The sequence below is a fragment of the Nestor notabilis genome, unplaced genomic scaffold (assembly GCF_000696875.1).
Source record: "Nestor notabilis isolate BGI_N333 unplaced genomic scaffold, ASM69687v1 scaffold31903, whole genome shotgun sequence".
In the NCBI taxonomy this organism is placed as follows: domain Eukaryota; kingdom Metazoa; phylum Chordata; class Aves; order Psittaciformes; family Psittacidae; genus Nestor; species Nestor notabilis.
This window is the reverse complement of record NW_009921084.1, coordinates 300-16,789: the sequence shown is the minus strand read 5'-3', so window position 1 is coordinate 16,789 and position 16,490 is coordinate 300. Positions and strand designations below refer to the sequence as shown.

General features: G+C 38.5%; 1 protein-coding gene across 1 annotated transcript in view; it reads right to left on the bottom strand.

Annotated features, from left to right (window-relative positions):
- The window catches only part of LOC104402984 (chromosome unknown open reading frame, human C16orf70), a gene marked incomplete at its 5' end in the record, with an annotated part of 22,005 nt that extends 6,320 nt beyond the window's left edge, over positions 1-15,685 (bottom strand). The window contains 9 exons of the mRNA XM_010010996.1: positions 1,597-1,640; positions 2,424-2,506; positions 3,203-3,286; positions 3,959-4,092; positions 6,041-6,153; positions 7,823-7,920; positions 10,604-10,698; positions 15,213-15,292; positions 15,642-15,685. Coding sequence (XP_010009298.1) covers positions 1,597-1,640; positions 2,424-2,506; positions 3,203-3,286; positions 3,959-4,092; positions 6,041-6,153; positions 7,823-7,920; positions 10,604-10,698; positions 15,213-15,292; positions 15,642-15,685 — 775 coding nt within the window. The remainder of the gene's footprint in view (positions 1-1,596; positions 1,641-2,423; positions 2,507-3,202; positions 3,287-3,958; positions 4,093-6,040; positions 6,154-7,822; positions 7,921-10,603; positions 10,699-15,212; positions 15,293-15,641) is intronic.
- Positions 15,686-16,490: the final 805 nt, after the last annotated feature.

Below are 16,490 nucleotides of genomic sequence, written 5' to 3'. Positions count from 1 at the left end.
CAGTGGGTGGACAGGGAGAATCCCCGCCCTTGACCTGCTGCTCACGCTCTGGGGATGCAGCCCAGCACATGGCAGGGTTTTGGGCTCAAGTGCACACTGAAGTTGGGTCATGGGGAGCTTCTCTTCACCCAACACCCCCAAGTCCTTCTCTTCATGGCTGCTCTCAATCTATTCTCCGCCCAGCCTGTAGCTGTCCTTGGGACTACACCTCTTTGTACTAAGTTAACATGCCTAGCATAGCCACTCATCAAGACAAAACATTCCACTGCACTTGGAATGGAAGCTGGTTAAAACTGACAGCTAGGGACTCAGGAGATGGCAGGCCTGGAATCAGCTAAAACACCACTCTTTCAAAAACTCTGGCTGAACTACACAGAAGAGAGTTAGTAAACGTGCATCAGGCACTGTCACCAGAAGGAAGATGGGCTCTTCTGTTTACAACCTGTTACATGTCCTGAACATAAGGTTGAGACCAGAAAGGCGAGTTAAAAAAAAAACCAACAAAACAAACAAACAAACAAAAAAAACCCAAACAAAAAAACACAACCCAAAACCAGACACATTCAGAAGAGATTCATGGTACTACTTGAGGTGAACAAAAAAAAAAGGCAGAAATTAATGCCTCTGAAGTGCTGCACAATGACCTAAGGGAAAATAATGTAAAAAGCCAGAACTTTCATGTTTATTCTCTTGGTTGAAGTACAAACCAACTTACATATAAGCTCGTATATAGAGCCACTGTTTTTCCAGTTTTTTTTCCTTTACATGCTCAAACTGCTATTGACAGCCACAGGAAAATTGCACTTTACACAGGGAAGTGCTTTCAGTGTATACCAGTCAGAATGACGAGACCATCCCTGGCGAAAACCTACCCAGCATCCAGTATTCCCTGGATAATCAAAATACTCACTTTCCCAGTACACCTGTTAAATCTTACAAGGAAAGAAGTCTACCTTGATCACTACAGTCTTCAAATGAGGTTCCTCATGTTTTGTTGAGATCACTTACATGCAGACAGCTGGGCACATCTTAGTGTCTTGTGTAATCAGCAGTACTGATTAAACACGTACTTTTTCAAGTAGAGGTTTTCAAGTGAACACGACAAACATACTTTCTCTATAGCACACAGAGCCAGCATATTCTGGATGTTTGTTCTCATTCCCAGCTAAACCAGTTTATATTCACTATCATGAATAAGCCTTTCAAGAGCAAGCTCAGCATTAGAAAGTTCATGTGTGGATTGGACAGACTAGCTCTGACTAACACTGCCTTACAGATTCTGAGCCTTCAGGTAAAAGATTTTAGCAGAGTGGCAGCATTACAGAAAGTTAGTGCTATGTTGCAGCTAAATATTCAGACGGTTCAAATAAGTAAACAAGGTGCTGTAAGTAAAATCAGAGAAATGCTAACCTGTCTTGAAGTATCTTTTTCACTTCAATAGAAACCTAACCCCAAAACTTCTCCTCCATCTCAATGACGTGCACTGTTAGCATCCTCTGATAACGAAGGATGCATTAGAAATGAAAACTGATAGTACCTCCCCTTTGAGCATGCTGTGACACATGCCCCCTGAAGGACAACAGATGAATTACTCACCTCGCTTAATGACTAGTGGAATCTTGAATTCACAGCGATGGTAACTAGAAAGTGCAAATTGTAAAGCTATTAGAAAACAGAAAACCCAACATAAACTGCATAGCACAAACTTAAGAGCTTTTAACCAGTTTAACGCACAAAAGTCACATGAAGAATAAAATGAAAATGAGAGTGTCAATGCTAACAAATTCTCATTTCTATTTTCTATATCAAAAAGGCACCAGCCTGGGAACATCCTAATAATTTTCTAAAGGACACAAAAGGTCCTTCAGCACAAATTACTCTGCTTTTAGACAGAGCGGATGGAGAAATACTCAGCTTAGAAGCAGTACAATATATTTCTGTCACTAACTGCTTAAATCAGACAGACAATCACTTATTTTTTTAACTCATATTCCTCCTCTGAAGAGTTTACATTTAAAAAGTATTGAAAATATGTTCTGAAGCATGAGAGAAATTTAATTTTTTTTTAATGAGTAACTGAAATGATGTCAGGAAAAACCCAGCAGCTTACCTACCAGTAAATGGACACTCTTCCTAATTCAAAGTTTGTCTCTAGCAAGAAAGTTTGCATGTTATAGCTGGACCAAGAACTACCTTACCTTATTTACTGCTTTAAGACACACTTGACAATATAAAAGCGTTTGAAAGTAAAAAGAATATCTAAAATAAAATAAAACATGCTAATGATAGCTGGAACCTCCGAGAGTTACCATATACACCAAAGCCACTTGGGAAAAAATACTGCAATTCTATAAAGGGAACACAAAATTTCTTTTTTGGGTGTTTTAAAAATACCCTTTAAGAGATCAGTTCTTTACACTCACATGTTAAAGTTGTAATGACCGGGATAATTTGTATGCAAGACAAATTTCTTCACCTTGTGAGTGTTTGCATCAAAGAGAATATCCTGTTGAAGAAAAAACAAACATACATGAAACAATTTGGATAAAGGAAGGTGGCTTTTTCCAAACTAACCTGAGATCAGTTACAACAGTACCTGTATACAGTGGTATGTATCTATCTCACTGGAACTGAATGCACTATGAAAAGTAGTATTTGAAAACAAGACTTATTGGTAAATTCAAATAAATATGCATCTCCTCCAGCACTCAATCACAACTGCAGTTTCATTTGCTAATGTTGGCAAATTTCCTAGGGAGGTCTTGTTCTGCATATTCTTCACAGTAACGTGGACTAAAGCAAAATGTAAGGAGGGACATGAAAGTTGAACTGCATCCACAGCTTGGCTAACTTCCACACTGGTGTTCTCAGCTACCTATCTCAGTTCCATGGCACAGAGGCATGGGTTTCAGAAACAACTAGTATATCTATGCATTAGGCATGGCAGCAGGAGAAAACCTAAGAAAATGCAAAAGGCAAACAAACAGACCTCCATCAACCAGTGGAGATGATAAAATATTACTGTTTGAATTTGCAAGTGCTAGAGAAAAGTCAGTGTTGTTTTTCATATCCAGAGATTTCTAAGCCAGCAATTAAGTGATTGCAGCCTCTCATTTCCCACAGCCTTTAGCCTTCTGAAAAGGCTATCATGTAACTAAATCAAAACTCTGCATGAATGTGTTTAGGGAAGCTTCCCACTCACCAGTCCAAGTGTGAAATAATTGAAGAAGTAGTCATTGCACTTTGACGGAACCTGCTTATGGGGCGAGGGTGAGTGGATTTTCATCTGCAAGAAACACATTTTTCAGACGTATTTAATACCTCTCAGATATATTTAATAGCTCTTACAAAGATGAATGCCTTTAACAACATCCCTACAGTCAAACACAACGCCACAATCTCATTTGAAGCCCTTGTTCTAATATGCAACATATTGTGCTTCATGAGAGGTCATCAGCTGCTCGCAGTGCCACAATGATACATGAGCGTTTCTCTTTATCTGAAGTAAAAGAGTTATTCCACATGCTGCTCTGCATAAACATTAGGGAAGGATCAAATTATATGCTGAAGTTGTTGCATAAAACATAATTAAAAAATTAAGCAGTACACACTTGCTAAGGCTCAGTTGGATTCAAAAGTGCTCCAATTTTTAAACCAGTTAAAATTATGTGTGGGGTGGTTTTGTTTGTTTGTTTTTTGACTGGAGTTTTCTTTGGTTGGGGTTTGTTTTTTGGTTTGTTTTTTAATTTAAACAGATTTGCATTGAATTAGCTTTAGAAAGCTTTTAAATAAACAAGTTATATAACTGTTTATCCCGGTCTATCATATGTCAAGTGAAGCACTCAATTGTGCTGCACGGCAGTTTCATTTCACTGGCCTTGCAAAATGCAGGCCCTGTGATTAAACTGAGACAGGGCTGAACAGAGACAAAGTCCTGCACCTGAATGGCTTCCCTCACCTTATCTTCAGACTTGTAGAATACTTTGTGGGGAGACCCCAAGGTGCTCAGCACGTCCTGGCACGAATCACCGAAGTACACACAACGCTCAAATACCCGCATCTTGGCATCAGCTAAAACACCTGGGCCACAGCCTGGGGAAAGGAAAACAACTCAAAATTCATCCTTCCTGATCAGAGAATCAGCAGCAAATCAATACCAAAAGCTCATCATTCACTATTTATCACAAGGCAAACAGACGCATTCTTCAGAAACAGCGCCAAGCTACGTTTAACCCTTCATTTTTCATCAGGTTAAATGTTTCTTATCAAAATAATGTCTTGTCTGTTGGACAGACCCCCATCTTAAGCTCCAGCTTCAAAAGTACTATCTTCCCTTCCTTGCCATTCACATGAACATCATTTGTTTTCCTAGCCCATCTCAATTTGTTCAGCTGGTTACTAGCAGTAGGTTCCTGCAATTATTTCTATCCCTAAAATAGTCTACTTCAGCAGCTAGAGATCTATATCCAGCTAGAAAAGTAAAGCCTATAAAGTGAAATTCCTCATCCATGTTAACTGTATTGGAAAACATATATCCTTTACTGAGGATTCGCATAGCTTACTGAAACAATTGCAAGTAATTTCCTAAGAAAACAATGTTGAAAAGGGATCTTACTGAGTAGCCATTACATAGATGAATTGAATTGTGTTACCAGAAATGGAAAGATCTTATAGTTTGTAATCCCATTTGCTTTCAAGAATGCAGCATCTTACATTTATGAGAATGCATGTACGTGTACGCAGCAGTTACTGCAAAATACAGGATAGGGTCTAAACACACACTTAACTTTTCACACTATGCATTATTTATGTAGCTAGTTACCCAATAAAATAAATCAGAAAAGTCCAATTAAGTCATCCTTGATTTTCTTATGTGCTTGAACAGGCATATAATACATTTTACAAAGGAGTTTCTGCAACTTTAGCAAGACATGTCCAGACTACCCCTCTGCAAGCTTTAGTATGAACATTAGTTACATATTTTAATAATTATTTTATTGACATTTCCTTTAAGCTGCATATATATTAACTGAACTTGACACTCTACCTTAAAAATGTCCAATTTCTCAAAATCATTTATAGTAATATGATGTTATAGCTAACTCCTTCCCTAGTACACGAGGGTATATGTTCCCTGTCCTAGGCAGCAATCCATTATCTTCCTCTGTAAAGACAGAAGCAAAGTAACTTGAAAACATCTGCTCCATTGTAATTATTTTTTTTTATTCTTTATCTTAAATTTTCTCCTTTTTAACTTTTGCATATTGCAATAGTATCCCAAGTGTTTCTTCAATATACATACAGCTATAGTCTGAACACGTCAAAAGCTGAGCCTGCTAATGAAAAGTGGTAAAGACATCTTATTTTTTCTTAAAAACATTGTCAAGACTCATGCTTTGGTGACTGAACATGGCTCCTTTGAGGTCATATCTTTCCCTGATTTCAGAGCACCCCCCACTTCTGAAAACACACACAAGGAGAAGGTACTCATCGGCTTCTGTCACTTCCACTGCTGTCTCTTACAACAAATGAAAACAGAATTGAACTTAAGGTGAAGTCTAAGGCTGCAGCATCAGTGTAGTCTTTTTTTTGGTATTTTTAAAAGCCTTCCAGAATTAGTCACAAAAATAATATCATACAGCTCACTCTAACCTCAGAAAATGCACATGTACCTAAGGTTTATTTATTTCTCATGGTTTTTTTCAGTGATGTACTTGCTTCTATTTTATTCTACATATACACCTGGAGACAAATTCCATTTCTGCAAAGAGACTCTAAGGACTTGGAACTACTGAGGACAGGGCTACAGTCCTCTGTGATTTCTCCAGGGCCAGCGAAGCATAGCAGTAGGCAGATTCACCTTCACAGGAGTTTCACTGCATTTTGTTTCAATAGTTCAAAATGTTTTGTTTCAATAGATCAAAATAAGGTACAAGAACACTTTGAAATCACTTGTAAAATCATCACAAATAACTTATACAAGTTTATCCCCTTTTCCTGAGGAGAGCAACTAATTCCCTGTTCTGAGTGTAACCAATACCTGCAGTGAGAAGGCGAAGCCGTAAACCTGAGGGTCCAGTTCCATCTCTCAGAACATCAACGTTCTCAGCATACACATTACCAAGGAAACAGCTGAGAGGCATCAAGGGAGCCCTGTAAGCAATCATATAAAATGTGCATGGGATTTGCTTAATCTTCAAATTTCGTATCAACAAGCCAGTATCAGTTCACTGGAACAGAGCACATTAATTTTGACAAAGCCGCATTTAGCTCAGGCTCAAGATTGAAAAGTTATATCAAACACAAGGATCAGGAAGTCTGGTGTAAAAGGAAGGGGAACAAGACACCCCTCACATGCAGGACTTTTACTGGTAATGAAACAAACAGCAGGTTTCAAAGATTCTGGGAATTAAAGAAACTGCATCTAGGCCTCCTATGAGGATGTGTCATCTCAGACTTCTCTTGGGGAAAATGGAAGTTGTATAGTTCTTAGGGATACCTACTCCTTGAACTAGGCACATCACACAAATGCAGCAGAAGAGCCTTCTCTGGGATGCTCTTGGGGAGGTCCTCCATAGCCCAGAATATGAAACCAGCATGTGCAGTTACAGTACATACAATTGTGCTACTTTACTGGGAAAGTTATGTTTTAATTCAATTACAATAATATTTGAGAAATTAGTAACAGCCCCAAGTAAGATATTTTCAAGGGAAGGGATTCTTTCTTGTACATTAGCTTGTATATGCTCTACAAATTTCACTTACGTGAATTTCTCCTCTGTGTGAGTGACTTGAGGGAAAAGTCAGGCTTTGAGCTCCTCATACACGCACATACCCCAGAGCCCCATGTGACAATTAGTGCTCTCACTGAACCCACCATGCCACAGACAGGCAGAAACAACATTATTTTCCCAAAGTGCACTTACTTCTAATTAGGAGACAGCACCTGCAGAAACAAGGTTCCCTCCCTTCTGAACAGTAACTCAAGCATGTGTTAATCTACTCTTGGCATTAAAACACAACTGTCTCTGCAAAAGTTACTACCTTATCAGTTTGAGTATTTATAAGCTGAAGGGAAAAATTTACAGAAGTCCTTTCAATAGAGTAGGGAACCCCAAGAACAATGTTTTTAGGAAGAGCAAAACTTGAAAGATGACAGAATACAACACAATGGAAAACATTAACCATATTAAAATATAACTATTCTATTAGTAATAAGGCATGAAGATCAGTTTCCTCAGAAGAGTAAGTTCAGTCAGGTAAATGCAAATATATTTAACCTACGGTAGGTTATGCATGTGGCTTAAGACTGAAAAATACACATTTTTTTATTTCTGTATAGCAAAAGCGTTTAACACCCTTGGTAGGACCCTGCTATGACATAAATAATGTCAATACACTACAAAATTACTGACTACCTACACCAAGTTTGATTTGTCTAGGGAGAGGCCATTAGCATGCAAACACAACCTACAGTAAGAATAGCCTAACCACACCTCATACTAGCTTCACTAATTTCCTCCTTTACTTAATGAATTTATTCTCAGGTCAATTGAATTACCTATGACCACAGAGCCAAGATGATTTTATAGCAACATAAATCAAATCAACATTTGATTATAATGTTTGAAGACAATGCCTATTGAAATTCAAAGAAGTTTAGTATCTAAAGGCATTCGGCATTCTGCATGCTGCCAAATTCATAGAAGACCAAAACTGAACTAAAGCGTATGACTGTATTTAACATTTACAAAACCCTAAATAAATGAGGAAGAAAAAGCATATTCTAACCAATTAAAATGGCACAACCACCTGTACCTACTTGGTATCCTGCAGACTGTTTCCACTGTAGATGTACATGCGTTTCACAGTCGCACCATGTGGAATTTGTAGAGAGGCCAGACCATGGGCAAAGTTAGGCTGTGGACACACAGAAACATTCTTCTAAGTGACACAGTAGATACTTGAGTTCAAAGTTATTAATTACATTATAAATACAGCAGATGCTTAGCAGTTCAGATAAGTCTCTAGCCAAAGCACAAGGGGGAAAACCAGCAACAAAACCCCTTCTCAATGGTGTTTCTTCACATTGCACCACTCCCCGATTCTGAAGCTGGGGTGAATGCTCACTATGTTTATCCACCAAAAGATGGCACTAGTCTGACAATGAGCCATGGTGTGCAGCCAGAATCCAAGTTTGCTTGGTCTCTTCACTGGCTCTAAAGGTATTTGTACTGACACACTGTATCAGTGTATCTCAGAAATCGACTACCTTATAGGTAGAACTGGATTAATTTTAGCCTTTTAACATCTCTGCTGATTTGTAAAATGCCTTTATCTGATGAATAGAGGCTCATTTATTAAATAGGTTTTCTGCTCTCCTTACCACCACATTCTTACATGTACTGTTTTGATAGGGATTTTGAGTGCTCTCATCAAACCAAAAGTGTGCTGAGGAAATCAGATTTAGTCTTCTAGTACATTAAGAGCTTATTTCCTTCAACTTTGAAGATGACAGGACCTTCTTCAAGACCATCAACATATTTGCTGGCACACGACAGAAAATAAACTAACTTTTGCCACACAGTGAACAAAACCAAGATGCACAATATTCAAACTATTGTTCTGGTCTACTTTAGCAAGACATCACAAAGTAAACACAAAATGCTATTCTTAGAAAAAAATTAACTCAGAGCAATGACATTCACTGGCTTAGGTCTTTAGAAGGGAATCTGCACTACTTCACAAACCTAGAGATGCCCTGATTTCAATACTCTTTCTGAACTTGCCCACAGCATGAAAACCTCAAACACAGCTTTCTAAAGCGGTCATACTTAAGATTATATTTTAACATGCTTACATCTTAGCAACAGAGAAATCTTCTCTAGAGCCATGGAAGCACCTGGGCCATATATGCCTTATTTCTTAACAGAAACAGTGTGACCAGGCTTTCATGTTCTCACCTGCAGTTTACCAGCTATATAAAACCCCAAAGTTTTCTTCAGAGCTTTTTAATTTCCATAAGCAGAAGTTACACTGCTTTGCTAATGAGTTTAGAATTCCTGTATGATCCTCTCTGAACTTGCAAGATCTTGACAAATTTCATTTCACTCTTCAATCTTTCTTACTGCTCCTCTCTGAAAGGCTTCACAAATATCTGTTTTCCCTGCGGGCTGTTCCATACTACTCTTTTCTAAGTTATCCTATTTCTACCTATTTACAATCCTGGGGACAATTTTGCCTTTCACTCTGTGCAAACAACATTTTACTAGCTCCATTTGATCAACTGGATAAAAGATTTGAGTATGCAAGATTATTTTCTCCTTACAGAAGAACTGCATCATCCCCGAGAATCACACTATTTTCTTCTCAAGGCTTATTCACACCAAGCATTCCGTAACTATGCCTAACTATTTTCTCAGGTAATTGAGCCACACACCAAAAAAAAGACATGCAGCTGCAATGGTTAGAAATGATTCTAGCAGTTTTATTTTAACATCTTTTAGTTTTCAGATAGTCCTGTAAGGAGCACAAAGTTGGACTCCATGATCCTTATGGGCACCTTCCAACCTGAGATACTTTATATCTTTTCAAATCTTTGGTATAGCAATCAACTTTCTTAGCAGCTCAGCCATTTAATTCATAAATGCCTTGGGAACTCTTGTACGAAAGGCAAGTACTCTTTGATGGGACATTCTTTGTTTGGCTTATTAGGTCTCTATTTACTTTCAATATTCCTGAAAACCAGGTGACCTTCACAACTGCTAAATAACTTCCCCTGGTTACCTACTCCCTGCTCTCTCACATGTCAACACACAGTACCAAAGTATCAGACTGTAACATGAAACATATGTCATCATGTTGGTTGATTTCTCCCACTTTGTTTTGGCTCTTTGTATGTGCCTGTTTATTTTAATACCATATAGCATGTGTTCATTTTTACTGGTAAGACTAGATAATACAACTGAGAACCTTTCCATCTTCACACAGAAGTTATACATACATTTTTGTTAGCATAGGTGGAAATCACGGAGACCTCATTTCCACTACAGACAGTGATTTCCAAAGATGTCAGAGAACAAAACAATATGTTCAATTATTCAGTAACTCATCTGAACATTTGGTGAATATGCAAAGAGGCATTACAAATAAAGCCCATTCATCTGGCTTTCTAAAACCACTCATGCTGAAGGACACTTGAGATGAAAATGTATTTTATGAACTCTAACCTAGATCAGTTACATAATCACTTTGATGAGATTTAAAAATATCTGATAAAAGAACAGCCTTCCAGTTGACTGCTTAATATTTATGTATTTGCATAGACAGCACTCGTATTTTTAGCAGACTCCTTTCAATAACAGAATTGCTAGTCCCAGTTCATGATGCAAGCAAAACCTCTAAGCATATGCCTTCTGCTAAAAGGAAGAAAATTTTTAACTTCAAAATGATTACACAGCATGCATAAGAGCACAACTGAGGAGTTAAATTCCGTCCAAATTACTGGTTTCTTCTGCTTGCAGGCAAGACACGTAGTAGGTGTTACTTTGCAAGTACCATAGAGGCAAAAAAGACTATCCATTAACTAAGAAAGCTTGCTGACCTCGTACTTCGGAGTTTCAGTCCAGGAGTCTAACTGAAAAGAAAATGAGAGTCCTCTGAAATTGAGGTGAAAGAGCTGCTCAGCTGAATTATACACTAAAAGGGAAAAGAAAGTAAACACAGAGTTACCAAAATAAACTAAGAATTCTCCAGTTCAGATCTAACAGCACATTCATCACCTCAATGAATTTACTACATCTCAAAATGCAGGAGGAACACAATCACACAGGACAATTAATAGTTTTGCTTTTAATTTCTTGCAGTAGAAACATGGCAATAAGAGAAACCCTAGATTCATTAGAGCTGGCTAGGCAAGCCTGTAGGCACAAGCCTATCCCTAATGATACAATTATACAATATGGCACAATCAATTACACCTTAATATTCCTAAAGTAGTTTAAACAGCCACTAGGAAGTGCAAAACAATTCTATTCACTGTTAATGCGAAACGCTTGGACAATATTAACCAGAAGTCTTTTTAGACCAATGTGCCCGTCGCACTGATAAAGGAAGCACGTTCCTGAGCAGGAGCTCACGCGTACCTGCCTGCCACTCTTCCTAGCAGAGATGCTTGCCTGGGTGTCCCAGTTCAGCTACTCACATTCCGAAGTAACATGGCACAAGAAAGAAATGCTTCCGACACACAGGTCCCAAACCATTTACAGTAGTAATTAAACAGTGTCACCAGAAACAGCAGCTGATGGGGTCAGCTTTTACAAAGAGCAGTAATAAATCAGAACACACACAGACTTCCAGCTGTCATCACTTCACGAGACCTCCTGATTTATTGCAATAAACTGCACAACATCAACTATAAACAGCAATAAGTCATGCCAGTACTTACTCTAGCAAGACATACTGTTTGTGAAACTGTGGAAAGCTTAAAAACAATCCCAGCAGACTGGGAGCTTGGGAACAGTTTTGGGATTGATGTTCCCTAACTTCAACCTGCGCGCAGAAGCCGCTGCAGGGAACACAATGTTCTTGTAACACACAGAAGCTGGTTCATTTGCAAAACAGTTTGAAAACAGCAGAGGCTAAAGAACAATAAAACACCAACAAGAGAAGCTGCTTTCTTCCACTTTATCAAGGGAAATTGGTTCAATATTCCCTTTTTCCCTTACAATTTTATATTTAAGATGACATAGAGAGAAAAATGCATATAAATATTTATTTTTCCCCCATCCCAAAGTGCCTTTCAAGTGTTCAACTTGAGAGACATGCCACAGGATGTCTAGACAATGCTGGACCACCCACGATAGAAAAATAATAGTTGAGCAATAAGTACTAAGCTTTCAAAAGTAATCATTTGTCTTTTCTGCAGAATGTGCTGGTTAAGAGCATTTTCCCTGCTTGTCACTCAAAGGAAACTGTGTGGGGAGGGGGAAATGTTTTGATCAGCAGTTTTTAAAATTACACAAATCTCATGTGATAAATTATGATGCATCTTTTCCAAAGCCCACAGCCAGCTGGAGAAGTGTTTTTCCCCTAGTCATGCCAAGTGTGATATCTGATTATACAAATCGCACCAGTTCCCATCCCCTGCAATGTTTGTTGATGCTTAGGCTTAAAGGGCAAGGAACATTTTTACACTTAAGAAGTTCTCTCATGTTGCCCTCAGGACCATATATCACAACCATAGGACTGAACAAAGTAAGCCTTTTTAAGCACATTTTTACACTTAAGAAGTTCTCTCATGTTGCCCTCAGGACCATATATCACAACCATAGGACTGAACAAAGTAAGCCTTTTCAAGCTTATTTCATTAATTTATTAATTTATTTCATTAATTTATTAATTTATTTCATTAATTTATTAATTTATTGATTTTCTACACAGGTACTCTGCAGACAGAAGCAGAAAGACTGCTCTTTTGCTGCTGCACTCTGGGTGAGGGAAAGGAAGAGAGTTTGCCTTCCAGGCCACTGCCACCAGCAAGACTTTTCGAGCACCTCAGGAGAGCCTGGGCAACCTCTGAAGTCTCCTAGAGTTAGAGAGGTAGAAGACATGACCCCCCCCCATCCCTGCAAAGCCACTGTGTCAGGAGGGAAGGATGCTTTTTTCTTCTACCTTATGACTTCATTTCAATCCCACAGTCCTCATCTATGCTGAATGGCACTTCAGCAAATGGCCACATCCAGGAGGACTCAGAGCAGGATGTGATTTCAGTAGAACCACTGGCAAGAGCAAACGCCTCTCAGCAGGACGTCAAGTCAGAGAATCACAGACATACGGGATCAAATCTTGGTTTTGACAATGCTATTGACCTCCAAAGTGGTTTTATTTCAATCAGCCCCATGACAAAAACACTACAACGTTTCATACTAACATTAGCCAAAAAGTAATGAAGCTGGTTGCAATTTTCCTGATGATTCTGCTTTTTTAAAACCACTGATTTGGCAAAACCAAAACTGCTCATTGACGGTCAGTTTCAACACAAAATTGTTGCTAGCCTTTTGAAATACATTTCAAAACTCGCACTGTATCCTGCTGCAGGAAAGCTCTGCTGCAACCACCGTGCGTTTAAGTGAAAGACAAGATTTTGTTTGAAGTTCTAGTGGAGGTTAATATAGAGATAAACAACAACTGACTCTTTAACTTACAGAGCTTGCATTGGGATTTTGGAGGACTATTAGTACAGAGGAGAAATGGAGTGGCTATGTCATACTCTCATTCATGAAACCTGGCATCTGGTACTTCTGTCACATTAAGAGGCAGGTTTCTCTTCCCACCTTTCTCTCCTCACCCTAGCTCAAATTTTTATAGGACATAAAAGCACAGCCATCATCCCTTCCACATGCTGAAAACCATTCTGGTTTCTGCCTTTTCTATTTCAGAAAACTCAAAGAAAAAAAAAAAAAAAGAAAAAGAGTTATCAAAAACTTGCATTGCATGATACAGTTCAAACTATCATATTACGACAGGCCACTTAAAACATAGCATTTACTTCTGCTAAGTAGGCTGCTAATGGAAGATACTGAACTTCCAGGGAGAAAACTGAATAAGCAAGTGCACTAGTGAAGTGATAATAACGGCAACATTCTCATAAATACATGCCACTGAATGAAATGATGTTATGAAAAACTATCATCAGATGAAGTAAAGTATACAAATTTTCTTAATTGAATGACAGGCACACAAGATCTGGCAAATTAAGCATGAGGACATGTGGTGTCAATCTATGTTTTAAGTGCTTATATACAATTTTATGTAGTAATAGATCATGCTATTCCTATCATAAGCAATCCTTACAGCTGAGTAGGTCTTTTTATCATTCATAATATCACAATTTTGCAAGCATTTAACCTATGAATATTTGCAAATAAACCATTGTCGTTTATAAACTGTCAAGGATATGGAACCACCTTCACCCTTCCTAAATACTACACACTTTCTTGTACGGACAAGTTCCATAACAGATCTAGCTATAGACCTCAGAGTTTCTGCCTAACAGGAAATGACCAAAGTGAAGTTTAATAAAGCCAAGTCTGGTCCTTGGAATATTATAACTAGAAATCTTCCAAGCTTCATTTATCTCCATCTGATATTCATCTACTACAGCAGGCTTTTATGTAATGACATTACTTCAGCCACATGACCGTCCACAGTTAATATATCCTGTTCTGTAATGTGCAAGAGATTGTCTGCAGAGAACAGGGACAAAGACTGGATATGCAGTCACCATCAATCACAAAGAACACCAGCTTATTTGGCATCAGCCTGACTACTGCAAATGGACTGGGTTGAGCTCAAAATAGAAAGTGATGCTCTAAAAAGGGCATCTTGCCCATATGGAGTTAATCTTCTTTCTTGTTATGCCAGTTTGTGGCTCCAACTCTTGAGGGTTCCTGAGTAGGTTAATTCTAAATATCCTCTTCAAAGTTTCACCACTAGCTTATTTTCACCACCTAACAAACCCCTGAAATACACTTTTCATTTTCGTATATAAACAAGGAGCTTAGTGTCTTTTTCCTGCTTCAGAGCTGATGAACAGTCCAGTAGCTGTGAGAGAGTCAGAGTGGGTTCAGCCAGGTTAATTAAACTTGTCCTGGTTCTGGTCATGCTGCACGTAGGCTGGCTTCACAGCTCCCCAGTGCTCCCAGTAACAGCAAGGAGATGCACGGAAGTGCAAGCCAGTTACACACAGGCTCGGACTTGATGCTGCCTTCGCAGGAGTTCAACCATATTCTCAAATACAAGCTTGAACCCTGGCTGACTCCGAGCAGAGGTCAGCGCAAATGTACGTTCACGGTATACTTAATCCCTAAGGACACCTGGAGCTGACCATGCATAAGAATGTAGGAAAACAGCAGCATCAACAACAAAGCTCACTGTTTTCTGGTACTGGCAGTTAAAAACAGACCATTAATGATACCTGAACACACCATTCTGTGCCAACAACTCTGCCTCACTTCTACACTTCCAGAAAGTCACAATTAAATTTACAGTATGTATTACATAATATCCCAGCTATAAGAATACAACCATTCTGGAACACAACTTCAGATCATTTGACAACAGGTCTACACATTTCTCTAGGCAGACATACAGGAAAAACTTCCTAGAAAGAAGTGTCAGTCCAGGTGAGCTTCTCAAATACTCTGGCTTACCTCCTGGATGTGTTGCTCCAAATGACTGGTCAATTTGTTCTATGGTTGGAGCAATTGCCTGAGAGTTAAAATGGACACCACTGAAAAAGAAAACAAAATTAATCTGCCTTAAGAATACTGAATGGATACTACAAACATTTACTAACGGCAATACCACATCGGCAATACCACATCTAAATTGGAAGAAGTCTCCAAGACAGAAGGGAAGAGTAAACTGATAATTTAACCAAGTGTTGCTTTCAAGAAAGGATGATTATCTACAATCCTTTTTGACTGTTTTTTTTGTTTAGTTGGTTGGTTTTGTTTGGGTTTTTTTTTGTTTGTTTGTTTTAAATAAGAATGATTGAAAAAATTAATTCAGGATTAATAAAATGACAGAAACCAGTCACTGTAATCAAGAAGAAACCATGGAGGTCTTAGATCACTTACCAATATTTTAACTTCACCTTAGTCAAGTCATAAACTTCAATCACCTGAAACACAGCAAACAAACATGACCATATTTCACGCATCTGCAAATCATTACAGAGGCAAATTCCTGTTAACAGGCAAGACTCACTCCCCTCCTTAACAGAATTCTGTTAGCAAAAACCACAGACACCTGAAACTCCAAAAACTGACTCAGCAACGGAAACAAGTACTGAAGAACAACTGTGGTTTCAGTACAGAACCTCAAGATCCTGTGTAAATCAGCACTGACCTGCACACAGTAATCTTTGCACTAATGCATTAGCATCTTATTTCCGCAAGTAAGTTCAAAGGAAGCTAATAGCAAAGGTTAGCTGATTAAGGAATCCTCTAATAAATGTTAATCAGTGGGCCATTCCTTGGGTTGCTCTTACTACCCTGAAGAACGCCCGGGCAGGTCCTATTACTGACTGCACTGTTCTAACTTTCCAACTCTTTCCAAAGTAAAAGACGAACATGGCAAGACTAAGTAGTATTCCACTTCAATACTATATAGAGATACCTAACAATCTCTCCAAGCATTATGGAAGATAATCAGAAGAGCAACACACAAATAATCAGAGCAAGCCATAATACCTAGTTCTGATATTTATTAAATATTTTAGACCTTACTGAATATTCTGAGGAGCACCCCTCTCTGCAGATATTAAATACTGATTCTTTGTTCTGAATACATTACTGCAAACATGCATCTGAGATTGATTTCCTATGATTTTTACGTGACTGCTGCTGTATCTTGAGGCTCTACTGGGCTTCAGGCAGATCATTTTTGGCAAGTAACTGTGGTTGAACACAAACGTCTTCCACCCT